This window comes from Pristis pectinata, chromosome 20, assembly GCF_009764475.1.
Source record: "Pristis pectinata isolate sPriPec2 chromosome 20, sPriPec2.1.pri, whole genome shotgun sequence".
NCBI lineage: Eukaryota > Metazoa > Chordata > Chondrichthyes > Rhinopristiformes > Pristidae > Pristis > Pristis pectinata.
This window is the reverse complement of record NC_067424.1, coordinates 8975100-8988384: the sequence shown is the minus strand read 5'-3', so window position 1 is coordinate 8988384 and position 13285 is coordinate 8975100. Positions and strand designations below refer to the sequence as shown.

At 43.9% G+C, this 13285-nt stretch overlaps 1 protein-coding gene across 1 annotated transcript in view; it reads right to left on the bottom strand.

Moving 5' to 3' along the window:
• Positions 1-13053, bottom strand: part of LOC127581027 (transcription factor SOX-13-like) — a 168215-nt gene extending 155162 nt beyond the window's left edge. The window contains exon 1 of the mRNA XM_052035084.1: positions 12969-13053. Within this exon, the coding sequence (XP_051891044.1) occupies positions 12969-13027 (59 nt within the window). The 5' untranslated portion in view covers positions 13028-13053. The remainder of the gene's footprint in view (positions 1-12968) is intronic.
• Between the last annotated feature and the right edge of the window lie 232 nt (positions 13054-13285).

Genomic DNA, 13285 nt, shown 5'->3' with positions numbered 1-13285 from the left:
CCACTGCCCCCAGAAGGCTCATGTCCGACGAAGACTTGTAGCGCGGTCAGTAAGTGAGGAGTTCTGTGAAGAATGGAGGGATCCTGTTACGATGGGCTCCCCCTTATCGTCATTAGGCGATGGGTTTCTGAGTACTCTCTCTCTGGGGGGGTTCAGCAGGAACTATAGCCCCAAGAAAACCGGAACTACCTTATTTGTGGACTGACCATGCTGGGAAAGTGAACCAGGAAATAGTGGAACTTCGACTTCATGCCCAACAGACCCGGTATGCTGTGGACTACCAGATGGCTCAACAAGGAGGAGTATGTGCCATAGTAGGGGACAAATGTGTCACCAACGTTAGGGATGAGTCCTACAACATTTCCCATGCCGTTCAGAAGCAATTAGATAGCTTTAGGGCAGGGACTTGCAGGAGGGGAGGGTTGGTTGAGGTGGCTACTAGGAGGATCATGGACATCATACCTGCTGCATGGAGCAGGGGTATTAATCATTATTTTTAATAATGGTATGCTGTGTGGTGCTGACCTGTTCAAATACTTGTTTCAAGGTCTTTATTGATAAGCTCTCGGCCCCGTTCTCTGCACCCCTCTAGGTTATCATGATATGATAAAAGGAGGGAATGAGGAAGTAAAGGGTTAAGAAATTGTGACCGTACATATAACTAATGAAAAAATACCATGCACGCAAGCCCCTGACTCAAGACCGGGTGGTGATTACTGTGTCTGGAACTACTTGATTGTAAGCCAATTATACTAAACAATGAGTGTGAGGTTTGTCCTAAACAAAGAGTGTGAATCTTTGGCTCCCCAATTGAAATTGGTGGAGTCGCATTGTTTAAGTGTGTGACAAGGACTGTATAAATTAATATCTGCCCCTCTGTATTGTGGAGACCTCCGATTAAGACTCTGCACAAGAGTCAGGAGAATTCTCCCTGGCAGTATACTGCTAATAAACATGTTTTAACAGAATTAATCTGTGGCACTGTGTGATTTTGCAGCAGGCAGCAGTGGGAACTTAAAATTGGGATAACAGTCCCTTCAGGATGCTGCCTGGCCTGCTGAGTTCCTCCAGCATCATAGTGTTTTTCATCTAGATTCCAGCATCTGCAGTCCTTAGTTTCTCCAGCAAAACAAGTCACTCGTTTCAAGGGCAATAAAAGGGATAAGCAATGAATGCCTATCTTGCCAATCACAAGTTGATTGTCACCTGGATTAAAAACACCACCTCTCTCTGGATTCCAGCCCATTTTTCGCCTTCTTTCTCGCGAGCTCACCATCGTCACCTCCTGTTGCCACAATCAGAATAAATTCTTAACTTCCCAATTTCCCTCCCCGCTTCCACAGGAGGCCATAATGTTTTGAGTTCCCCATCCTTGGGTACCATCTTCCCACTCCTTTCAAATCTGTTGTCATCAGCAGATTGCCTCCTTTTGCCCATCTGATCCCTGACAAACCACTGTCACATTGCTAACTTTCCTTTCCTCAAAGCCAATGTCTGTTTTTACCATGATTCCACATTTAAACTCCTCCAATCTGGTTAACGTCCCGGCCAATGAAACATCCATCTTGCAAATGAGGTTTTAGCAACGAGACTATGGTAGGTGTTCCTCCTTCATCCTTCCTAACCAGCCCAACAAGGCCATCACTTTACTATCTCCAGTGCCTCACCACCATCGCCCAATTGGCTGGGACCACCTCACCCCTCATTCCATCCTTAATGATTAAAGCATCGAGAGAGAAATGGGCTCCGTTGCTTCTCTTTCTAGTCACGTGCCATTACCAGTGGAGATGCCCAAGGATCTCCCCTTCTCCGCAATGCTATGATCTGAAAACACATCTGATTCCTCACTTACACTGGTACTTATTCACTCAACCTAATCGCCATCATCACTGATTTGTCACACTGCTTGCTTGGCATCCAATACTGGATGAGCAGAAAGCTCCTCTCCACTGGGTGTCAACATCTTAGAGGATCTATCCTGGGCCCAAACATTGATGCAATCACGAAGAAGGCATGCCAGTGGTTCTACTTCGTTAGGAGTTTTAAGAGATTCAGTATGTCACCGAAGACTCTTACAAATTTCTATAGATGTATGCTGGAGAGCATTTTAACTGGTTGCATCATAGCCTGGTATGGAGGCTCCAATGAACAGGATCGCAGGTGGCTGCAGAGGGTTGTAGACTCTGCCATCTCTATGGGCACAACTCTCCCCACTGTCGAGGATATCTGCAAGAGGCGGTGCAAGTAGATGGCATCCATCATTAAGGACTCTCACTAACCGGGATACGCCCTCTTCTCATTACTACCATGGGGGAGAAGGTGCAGGAGCCTGAAGACCCACACTCAATGATTCAGGAACAGCTTCTTCCCCACCATCAGATTTCTGAACTGTTCATGAATATTAACTTGTTATTCATTTTTTTTGCACTATTAATTTTTTGTAATTGTTGCTGCAAAACAATAAATTTCATGTCATACAACTCAGTGATAATAAATCTGATTCTGATTCTAAACATCAGGAAGATTGAAGCCACTGCAAAACAACATGCAGTGGTTGACACATGGAAAAAAAATCCATAGTACAGGTCCTGCCCAGGTTACCCAAACAGTTCGCAAGCCAGAAATGTGACTGCCTGGCAATATACTTAAATAAAAATATAGGCCAACCAAGGGCAACATGTTGTTAAACCAGGGTATTTAACTCAACCATTCAGATTTTTCTGCAGGATGCAATGATATTGCTGCAAACCAATTTCCCACTAGGCAGAAGTTGCCTGCAGCCCCACAATCACCAGCAAATCCATCCTGCCGGTCTCTCAAATGCTCACTTGTATGTACAGGCCATGCACAAGTTAGGTGTTCGTAACCTGAGGAGGATGTGTATTAGTAGAGACAGGCTCTGATACTTATGCAACACTGGTGAACATGTTAGATTTGCAGAGTACAACAGACATCTCATTTGATGGGATTGCTCTAAGGTTAAACAAAGTCCTTTGGTCCAGTACTGTCCAAAATATTTCAGAGGTACAAGTTTAGTACTTGTAACCAGATGCCAGAGAAGGCAATTGGGGATTATACCGTCAGTCTGAAGGATTTAGCACGACAGTATAATTTTTGACACGATCTAGGACAGAGTATTATGGGAATGGACGAGTGTCTGGGTTAGGTCATGGGACAACACAAGCCAAACTCTAACCTGCAAGTTCTGACTTTGAAAAAGCAGGTAGATTTGTACTTTTGATTGAATCTCTGCCCTCAGGTCCAAAAGCTAATAATAAAAAAAATCAAACCCATAACACTACAGTTGATTCTTCTTTTGTTTTTGAAGTCTGCAACTCCTAGATCATTTGCATCTCCCCATCTCCACCCACGGAGTTTGGCTTTACAGTTAAATTCTAATATTCTTGTTCCACCGCAGAGTGATACAGCACCTCAAATATTCAAATCAACAGCAAAGAGCACACAGCCTCCCCTCCTTGGACTCTGTCTTTACCTCTCGCTGCATTGGTGAAGCAGCCAGCATAATCAAAGACCCCACCTATCCGGGTCATTCTCTCTTCTCTCCTCTTCCATCAGGTAGAAGATACAAGGGCCTGAGGGCACGTACTAACAGACTTAAGGATAGCTTCTACCCCACTGTGATAAGACTATTGAACAGTTCCCTTATACGACGAGATGAACTATGACCTCACGATCTACCTTGTTGTGACCTTGCACCTTACTGCCCTCTCTCTGTAGCTGTGACACTTTACTCTGTACTGTTATTGTTTTTACCTGTACTACATCAATGCACTCTGTACTAACCCAATGTAACTGCACTGTGTAATGAACTGTCTTGCATACCGTTCGTACAGGTCAAGTTTTTCCACTGTACCTCGGGACAAGTGACAATAATAAACCAATACCAATAACTATTAGTCTCAGGATCGTGGGATGAATATCACCTTAAGAACCATGTCCCACGTTTAACCAGTGTAAAGATGTTGTAACAGGCATAGAGTTACGAAGATGTGAAGGGGCCCTGGTATGTTTAAGGTGCAGCTGTGAGGTTACTGGGCATTAGCTTTGACTGCATCGGCACCTGATGGTGAAACCCAGGTGGCCTTATTATTACAGACATGAGACACTGCAGATGCTGGAACCCGAAGAAAAACAAGCTGCTGGAGGAACTCAGTGGGTCAAGCATACACTCAAGTTCTGATGCAGGCTCTCGACCCAAAACGTTGACCATTCTCTTTGCCTCCACAGATGCTGCCTGACCTGCCGAGTTCCTCCAGTTTTTTTTCATGGCCATATTATTGATCTGTCCGCCCAGTTAAAGCAGGCATTGTTAACTCTTGTAATGAAATTGGACAATTGGCACCAGTGTGCAGAAGCCAACAAAACGTAGCTGATGTAGAGAAGACCAGTTCAGAATCTGCTGGGAGGCAAACCATTGAAGTTAACAATGGAAGGAGGAACGCAAGTTGAATCATATCACAACCCAAAGACTGCAGTGATTTCGCAACCTCCATTATGATAAATGGCAGCACAATGTAATGGGTGTGGATACCACTTCAGTTGCTCAGAAATGGGGCAGAATATCCACCTTGAACAGGAGAAGTGATACCCCATTGTGTACATAACCCTGCAGATGGGTTACAAACACTGGGAGGAATGTGGTTCACCATAGCCCTAGGAGGCAGGTTGAGCCATTGATAAGTGTAGCACACCAGACCCATGAACTGACAGTAAAGCTCTTGGCTTGGTGGAGCAGGAAGAGACAAGGACAAGGCACCAGAATCACTTGTGCTGCCTTTGTTTTGGCAAAGGAGAGACAAACACTCAAACGAGCCTATAGGACAAGCAGAGGCAGGAAATGCCTGGGCAGATCACACGTAAAACCACAAGTTAGCATCTGGAAAGTATATGACCACAGGAAAGATGTACAACCTTACAGGTACAACAGGTATTAGAAAAGGCCTAGTAACAGGCAAACTATTGTCTAACCTGTCAGAGAAAAGTCTCAGCGTTTGGGAAAGATGCTGCAAATCAGAAACAAAAAAAACCTAGCAGGAAACACACAGCAGACCCGACAGTGGCTGTAGAGAGACAAGTCAGTGCCTCACATCAATGTCCACTTAGAGTTAAGCAAAGTTAGAAAACAAGCACTTTTTAAGGTCACAGTTAAAAAAGGGAGCGGGGAGGCGGGAACATGGGGAACATCCATGATAGGGGTGATGTGGGGGGTGCTGGCAGACAGAGGCTATGGAGGCTTGAGAATTACAGATGACCTGTCGGGTGATGCAAGTGGAAGTGGGACAAAAGCCAAAGAAAAAATTGCTGGAAAATGTGAAATGCAAAACACTGCTGTTGCTGGAAATCCAAATTAAACAAAACACTGGAAATACCCAGCAGGTGAGGCAGCCTCTATGGAGAGAGAAACCGAGTTAATATTAGAGGTTGACGACCTCTGATACAAACTGGAAAGGCTGGATATCTGAAATCATTGAACTCGCTGTTCAGTATAGCCAATTACACAGACTAAGAGCAGCTATGGCACACTGGTTAAAATAACAAGGTTCCAAGGATACATGGGATATTCAAGCCTTTCCAAAGCCAGTGAAAATGCTGGGGCAAGATCTGAAAAAGGTGACGAGAACCTTCCTTTGCGTCTTCCCTAGGTGCCCACAATGAGTCGGATAAGAGGTCATGGTACTTGCAATTTGTGACTAAGAGTGAGAGGACAGTACAGAGAAAAAGAAAACTCTAAATGCTGTAAATACTCAACAGGTAAGGCAGCATCTGTGTTGAGAGAAAAACAGTTAGCAACCTTTCATCAGAAAGTCCCCGCTTCTCTCTCCGCAGATGCTGTCTGACCTGCTGAGTATTTACAGCATTTTCCATTTTTATAAATGGAAAAGGAATTGGATTTTAATGAAAGTAAAATAGCAGATACAGAGTCAGTGGATCTCGGGAACCAAAGGGATGTGACAGTATGAAAGCAGAATAGCAAGAGGGACATCTGTATCAGGAAGCTCTATTTGGAACAGTGATTAGAGGGGCAACTTTGCTTTGTCAGTATTGGTCTCAATGGCATTTCTCTGGAACTTGGGGCTTGAAAAGACAGGCGAGAAGGAAGCAATCCACATGGCTCCTGGCTGATCCAGCCATACCAGAACAAACACAGCCAAACTCTGGGAGCCATGGACAAGTCCATAGCAATGCTGATTATATTCACACAAAGCTCAGAATGAGACCACGAATAAGTACTAGAGCCTTTTCTCAAAACACACCAAGTCACCATTGCAATGCACAGCTTCAACCAGATCGTTGCAATTATGGAGTGCTCTAAGTGGGTCAATCAGCTAGACAAACTGAGAGAAGAATGCACGGGGGTGATGGTAACAACATCAGGGTACAAGACAAGCCATAAGCTGCTGGTAGGCACTGAACATTCCGGCTTGGAGGTATTTGGACAAAGGCAGAAGCCTCAGGGAAGATCTCCAGAGGGGGAAGCAGTGATCAGGTGTGCATGTTCGTACTTCAAAGGGGAAAGCAGTGGAGAGGAACAGTACAAGGATAGGAGAAATTAGTAGGGGGATACAGAGTATCGAGAGCACGGACGTCCATGAGACAGAAAAACCACAAAGAATGGATGTACAAAGTTATCTGGAAGTGGTCAAGAGTCTCTGTGAAGATATCAATCAATATGTTACCAATGGGAATTGAGGGCACAAACTACTGGAAGATCCAAGTAAAGGGGAGATTTTCTTTGTTCTTTCTGTTTAGACTGCTCCTGGGAGTTGAGAACAACTTACTTTCACTCCAGTTCTGTGGGTTCTGAGGTGGTTGATGAAGCCAATGTACGACCTGCAGACTCTTCCACAGGCAGGGCAGGAAGTACCCGATGGGACAAGTGGGGAGGTAGTTTAGGGGGTGGTGCGTTCCTTTCACCACTGGAACTTGCATGTGCTCCCAGAGCATGGACTCAAGGTTCTCAGTGAAATCCCAGATGCTGCTTCTTCACTTTGAGTAGTCATGGGCCAGAGATTCCTAGGAGTCAGTGGGGATGGTGCTTATTTTCATACCATCATTGAATGTCTACCTTTAACAACTTGGTAACCTCTTGCCACGACAGAGCTTGCAATACAGTCCCTCTGTATGATTTTGGAGTGGGCAGACATGTGAAGTGTCCTCACCAGAGCCACATTAGGACCTTGATGCTGGGCGTGATGGCTTGGGGAGGACATAAACGGTGGTTTGTTTATCCTGTCAGTGGATTGGGAGAATTTTGTGGAAACAGTGTTGATAGTATCTCATCAGGTACCTTGAGGTAGTCCATGTTTCATCTGCAGGGACAAAGAGAAACCACAAGAAAGTGGTCTCAAGAAACCCGCAATGAGTTTTATGGTGTACGTGATATCTGCAACATACTAGCTTTACATGTTTATATTTCCAAATATAATTGAACAAACATTTACGGTCGACCTCTGTTAACTTATCAGTATAAACAAACCTCTATTGTAAATATATTTACCTGTTTAAACAGTATTTTTCATTTCTTTTAAAAAGAAGGGAAGAGTAGTGTTTGTCTAACAGCAGTGAGGTGACTGGTTAAGGATGGCGAGGTTCCCATACCTTAAGGGACATGCCACATAGTCAGTCACAGTGATACTGCTGTACAGTGCTTACACTTCAGCTGAAGACCGACTGTCACAATGATCTGTTCTGTTTCCTTGATACTTGGTGTCTCAATGAGTGCATGAACAAAACAGAGTTCCAAAGATTCCACAATACACTGCAACTTTGGACAGTCACACACTGAGTAATCCTGACTTTGTTGAATAAATTCGCTGCCACAATAACAAAGGCTTAAGTCAGTGTTCCCTTGCTTCATACATGAAGCCCTTCTCCCCTTTGGTAGTGGGGCCTCTCTCCTATACCATACCAGCCAGCAAGTCTCCAGAGCAACAAGCACCTCTTCAGCTTGCACTTCTCTCCCACCGACACTGGTGGGAAGCCAAGCACAGGCGGAGTGCTGAGAAACGGGATTAGGACAGACAGGTACTTAATGGGTGGCAGGGATTCAATGGGCTGAAGAGTTATACAGCAGAGAGACTGGCCCTATAAGTCTACGAGAAGCTAGAGTTGCAATGCTCAATTCCACGAGGACACACAAGGAAAACTTCGAAACAGCAGCACAAACATAAAACAACCCACTTCTGAAAAGACCAGAGAGCATGGTTTACCCCTAATCCCAGGCCTCAATCCACAGCCATTGGAAATGGTCACCATTTATAACATGGAATGTCTGGCCGTGGTGGTTTGGCAGAACCATTACTTACCCAACACTGACACTGCATCATTCTTGGCACTTCACTTAAACTTATCCCCACAGATTTTTTCATTATTATTACAGGGGGAAAAAAAATGGACACAAACGAGGCACATAAAATCATAATAGGCATAGGTAGGGTTGATAATCAGAATCTGTTCCTCCCCCCCCCCCCCCATGATAGGAGTACAAAGAAAAAGATGGCATGGGTTTGAAGGTAAGAGGAAGGAGTTTTAAAGGGGATTTGAGATTTTTTTTTAACCTATAGAGAGCTATTGATATTGGGAACATGCTGCCAGGAGAGGTGATGGAATCAGACACAACTACTATGTTTAAGAGACATTTAGGCTGGCACTTAAATAGGCAAGGCATAGTGATCCTAACATGGGTAAATGAGATTACTGTAAATGGGCAAAATCGTCAGCATGGATGTGCTGGGCCGAAGGGCCCGTTTCCGTGCTGTACACTTCTACGACTAAACACCATTCATTTCAACAGCTAGACAGACTATTGCATCACCGGCACAGATAGTTCTCCTCAAACAGACTCTGCAGGAAGTCCACAACTGTGGCTGCCACAAAGAGCACTCTTTGTTTACTGGATGAAGGAAGGCCTTCAGACCAGGAAGTTACATCATCAAGGGGCTCATCCAATAGGTGCTACAAACATATGAATTAGAAGCAAGAATAGGCTAGTCAACCTTCGAGTAATTTAATAAGACAATGGTTGGTCTAAATCCTCTCGGTAACCTTTCAACCTTTTACTTTAAAGACCACAGACTTCAGACCAGGACCACAGACACTCAAGAGACTGCACCCAAATCTGCTCCTGAAATGCCATATAGGTCTTCTCCGCTCACTTCACGTTCTGGATGCATCTTGGGTTTACTCTTTAATAAAAAAAAAGAATCTGCAGATAATGGTCAACTTACATTGACTATTATGTGGCTTTGAGGAAATGGTGAGGTTGAGAGGAACAGAGAGCACCTTCTTGAACCTTGCAGTGAACATGTCCCCACAGAGCTAACAGGCAAGGAGTTTTAGCAACAACGAAGGAATGGGCACCACATGTCCAACTCAGATGTAATGCAAGATCAAATCAATAATGCAGGATCAAGATCAAATGTAAAAGGGACAGTACACAGGGCTCTTAACAGCATTAACATGTAGAGGGTCTTGGGGTCCAAGTCAATGGCTCCCTAAACGTGGCTGCATGAGTTGATAGGGTGGTAAAGAAGATGCAAGGCACGCTTGCCTTTGTTACTCGAGGCATTGAGTTCAAGAATCAGGAAGTTATGCTGCAACTTTATAAAACTCTGGTTAGGCCACATCTGGAGTATCGCATTCACTTCTGGTCGCCCCATTATAGGAAGGATGTGGAGGCTTTGGAGAGGGTGCAGCAAAGGTTTACCAGGATGCTGCCTGGATTAGAAAGCATGTACTATAAGGAGAGGTTGGACAAACTTGGGTTGTTTTCTCTCGAGAAGCGGAGGCTGAGGGGAGACCTGACAGAGGTTTATAAAATTATGACAGGCATAGATAGGGTAGATAGCTGGTATCTTTTCCCAAGTGTCGAAATGTCTAATACTAGAGGGCATGCATTTAAGGTGAGGGGGGACAAGTTCAAAAGATGTACGGGGCAAGATTTTTGATTATTAAAACACAGAGAGTGGTGAGTGCCTGGAATGCACTGCCAGGAGTGGTGGTGGAGGCAGATATGATAGAGGCATTTAAGAGACTCTTAGACAAGCACATGAATGTGCAGAGAATGGAGGGATATGAACCACGTGCAGGCAGAAGGGATTAATTTAATTAGGCATCATTAGCTTAATTACTTCGGCATAACATCATGGGCCGAAGGGCCTTTTCCTGTACTGTTCTATGTTCTGTGTGGTGCACAAGTTGGGAGGGGAGGTAGCAGATGTTGGGATTCCTTCCTGGTGGTGCTGGTGGCAAGGTTCAGGGATGTTGTCGCACTGTAGACAGAGGCTCAAAGCCCAAATATGCAGCAGAGAATAAGCCTTTCTTTAGTTTAAAAGGAAAGTTGGTCTGAATACTAAAGCAGAATCCAAGAATAAAAGGGAAGCTTGAGACCTTGGGTTTCAACAACTCTTGCTGTTAAATGCATTGTTACCACCCAGCCAGGGTCTTGGTCTCTCCTCAGCCAGTCAGTATTGACTCATGGAGGGTCACTATTGGAGAGATCACATGTGCACAGAACAAGGAGGAACAGAACAGGAACAAGACCCACACACCCAGACATCAATGAAGGTCAAACAAAGTCACTTGGGTCATTCAACAGGTTGCTCAGACCGAGGCAGTCGCTCCAGGGACAAGTGCAAGAAAATGAAAACCAAAAACAATCAGAACCACGGATATTCGCGGCAGAGATGGAGGGCGTTCAGCCCATTGTGTCTGCGCCTTACCACTGGTGCAATCCAAAATCATACACTCACAGATGAACTCTTGATCTCCTAATCTACCTCGTCACAGCCCTTGCACTTTATTTGGCTACCCGAACTGCACTTTATCTGTGATTGCAACACTATATTCTGCATTCCGCTTTCTTTTTACTACCTTGATGTAATCACGCTTGGCACGATCTGTCTGGACGGCACACAAGACAAAAGCTTTTCACTGTCTCTCCATACATGTGACAATAATAAACCAATAGCTAATGAATCCTACAGCTCCAGTCTCTCACCTAACCACTGTTTCCCAGCTTCAACCCAATGAGGAAATAACAAGCTCTGTATCAAGGGCTACTGGTAACAAAACACTGTATGCAACAACAATTCAAATAATCATAGCTAATAACTGAGCAAATGTTGACTTTCTTCCCCATACTAATTGGCACAGTCACCCCAGGACACCATATTCAATTAATTTAACGAATAGTTATACAAACCCCTAATTTCTCCCATTTACTTTCATGTTAAGAAACACGGAAGTTCTCTGTTAACTTAACATTAGAAATAAATTTGACACAGTGAAACAACACATTCTAATAAACTGAACCGTCTTAATATATTCCTCAAGAATGTTCAAAGTTCACTTTCCCTGTTGCTTTTTAATTCTCTCTGTATATTGTCCCAAACTCCCACTCAGCCAGATTCTGAAGTTGGCCCAGAGGTGACAGCAGACCAGAGGCGATGTCGTCTTTCACACACGCTCTGCCTACCGCCACAGTGCGGTGGAAACCGAATAACAGGCAATTCAGGGGAAAAGCATGAGGCAGAAGTCCACTTCAAGGCATCATCTTATGCAACAAATAAATCAGAATTAGTGCTTGAACAGCAGACCAGGATTTAATCAAAGCTGTTCACTGCTATGCTGAGCTTGAACCTTTGTCATTTCCTCTCTGACAACAAGAAACTCAAGAATTAAAACAACTATCCACCAGCCATTTGTTGCAGGAGGTAGTGATTGGCCTCCTCATGGAGACAGGCAGCCTGACCTCAAGCAAATACAGTGTCTGCCGTGCCTGTAAACACTGGTGGTGTGTGTAGGGAGGAACAGGGAGGGCAAAAAGAAATAATTCAGTTAATCTGATCTGCTGATGAATACAATTTTTTTCATGCAATATAAATTATCGCCAGACTTTTTGAAAAGTATAAATAAAAGTCACCTCAAAAATTCATCAATGCAAACTGGGGTTACACAATCTACCTCGTTATGGCCTTGCATCTTATTGTCTGCAAACTGGGGTTACACAATCTACCTCGTTATGGCCTTGCATCTTATTGTCTGCCTGCACTGCACTTTCTCTGTAACTGTAACACTTTATTCTGCATTGTTTTCCCTTGTACTACCTCAATGTACTGGTGTGATGAAATGATCTATATGAATGTCATAAAAAGTTTTTCACTGTACCTCCATACATGTGACGATAATAAACCAATTTAAACAATGAAGTTTCAAACACTTCCCTTCAACAAAGCAAGATACAACTAAACGCTCCTCATACAGATGAGCATCGAGGGCTAAACGATCTGTGCGCTGGGCTGCTACTGACTGTTGTCTCCAATAAACATTAATACCCCTCATCCCCCTAGAAGTGACCGTGGGATTTTAAAACTTTGCTCCTGTGCGCAACTTTATCCAAGTTTGACAGATTTGTGCCCTTTCCAACCCACTACAGAAAGCGCACACAGACACGATCGAAACAAAATGGCACACGTCGCCACAATCAGCGATTAAAATGGTGCCACAAGTCCGCAGAGAAGGAGAATCCACCTTTAGTGGGGGACAAAAAGACAGCTTGCCATCGCAAAGGGCAACTGGATGGTGTTAGCTGATGGGCTGCAAGTTCGATCAAAGCTTCTTGTCATTCAGAAAGCAATCTCATCGATCAAAAGTTAAATCTTATAGTTTGCTTCCCCAACTGGGAAACAAGACACTTTACATACTGATCGTATACAACAGCCGGGGTTTCCACAGTGTAAGTTGCAATGCTTTCACCATCGCTCGAGTTAAAATTGAAACAAAATAAAATTTAACAGTCAATAAATAAATTAAGGGAAATGAATGTCGTCAACAAGGGGCAATATCGGATGCCACGTAAATAACACATACTTATCCAGCTCAAACTTTGGACTCCTCATTCTACAACCCACAATGCTTTTAATTAGCAAAATTAAAGTCAGTCTTACATTGTGTCTTCCGGATGCTTCCAATGTGCAAGTTTAACTCCAGAAGGAAGACTGGACATTTTTAAATGCTCCTACTTATAAAGCGCTCTTCCTCAGACTCCCCCGCACTGCTACACTGGCGCTTCGTTTCTGAAGGTCTATTGGAAACTTAACTCAAGGACAAGTCAAGCAACAGCACAAAGACATCATTTACAAACAGGCAAACATTTGTGGGAGTGAGAAAGGGGACTTTAAAAAAAAAAGTTGCAGATAATTTTAGTTGCTTAAAAGATTAACAATACAGCTTCACTTCCACAAGGGAAATCATAACCAGTCAA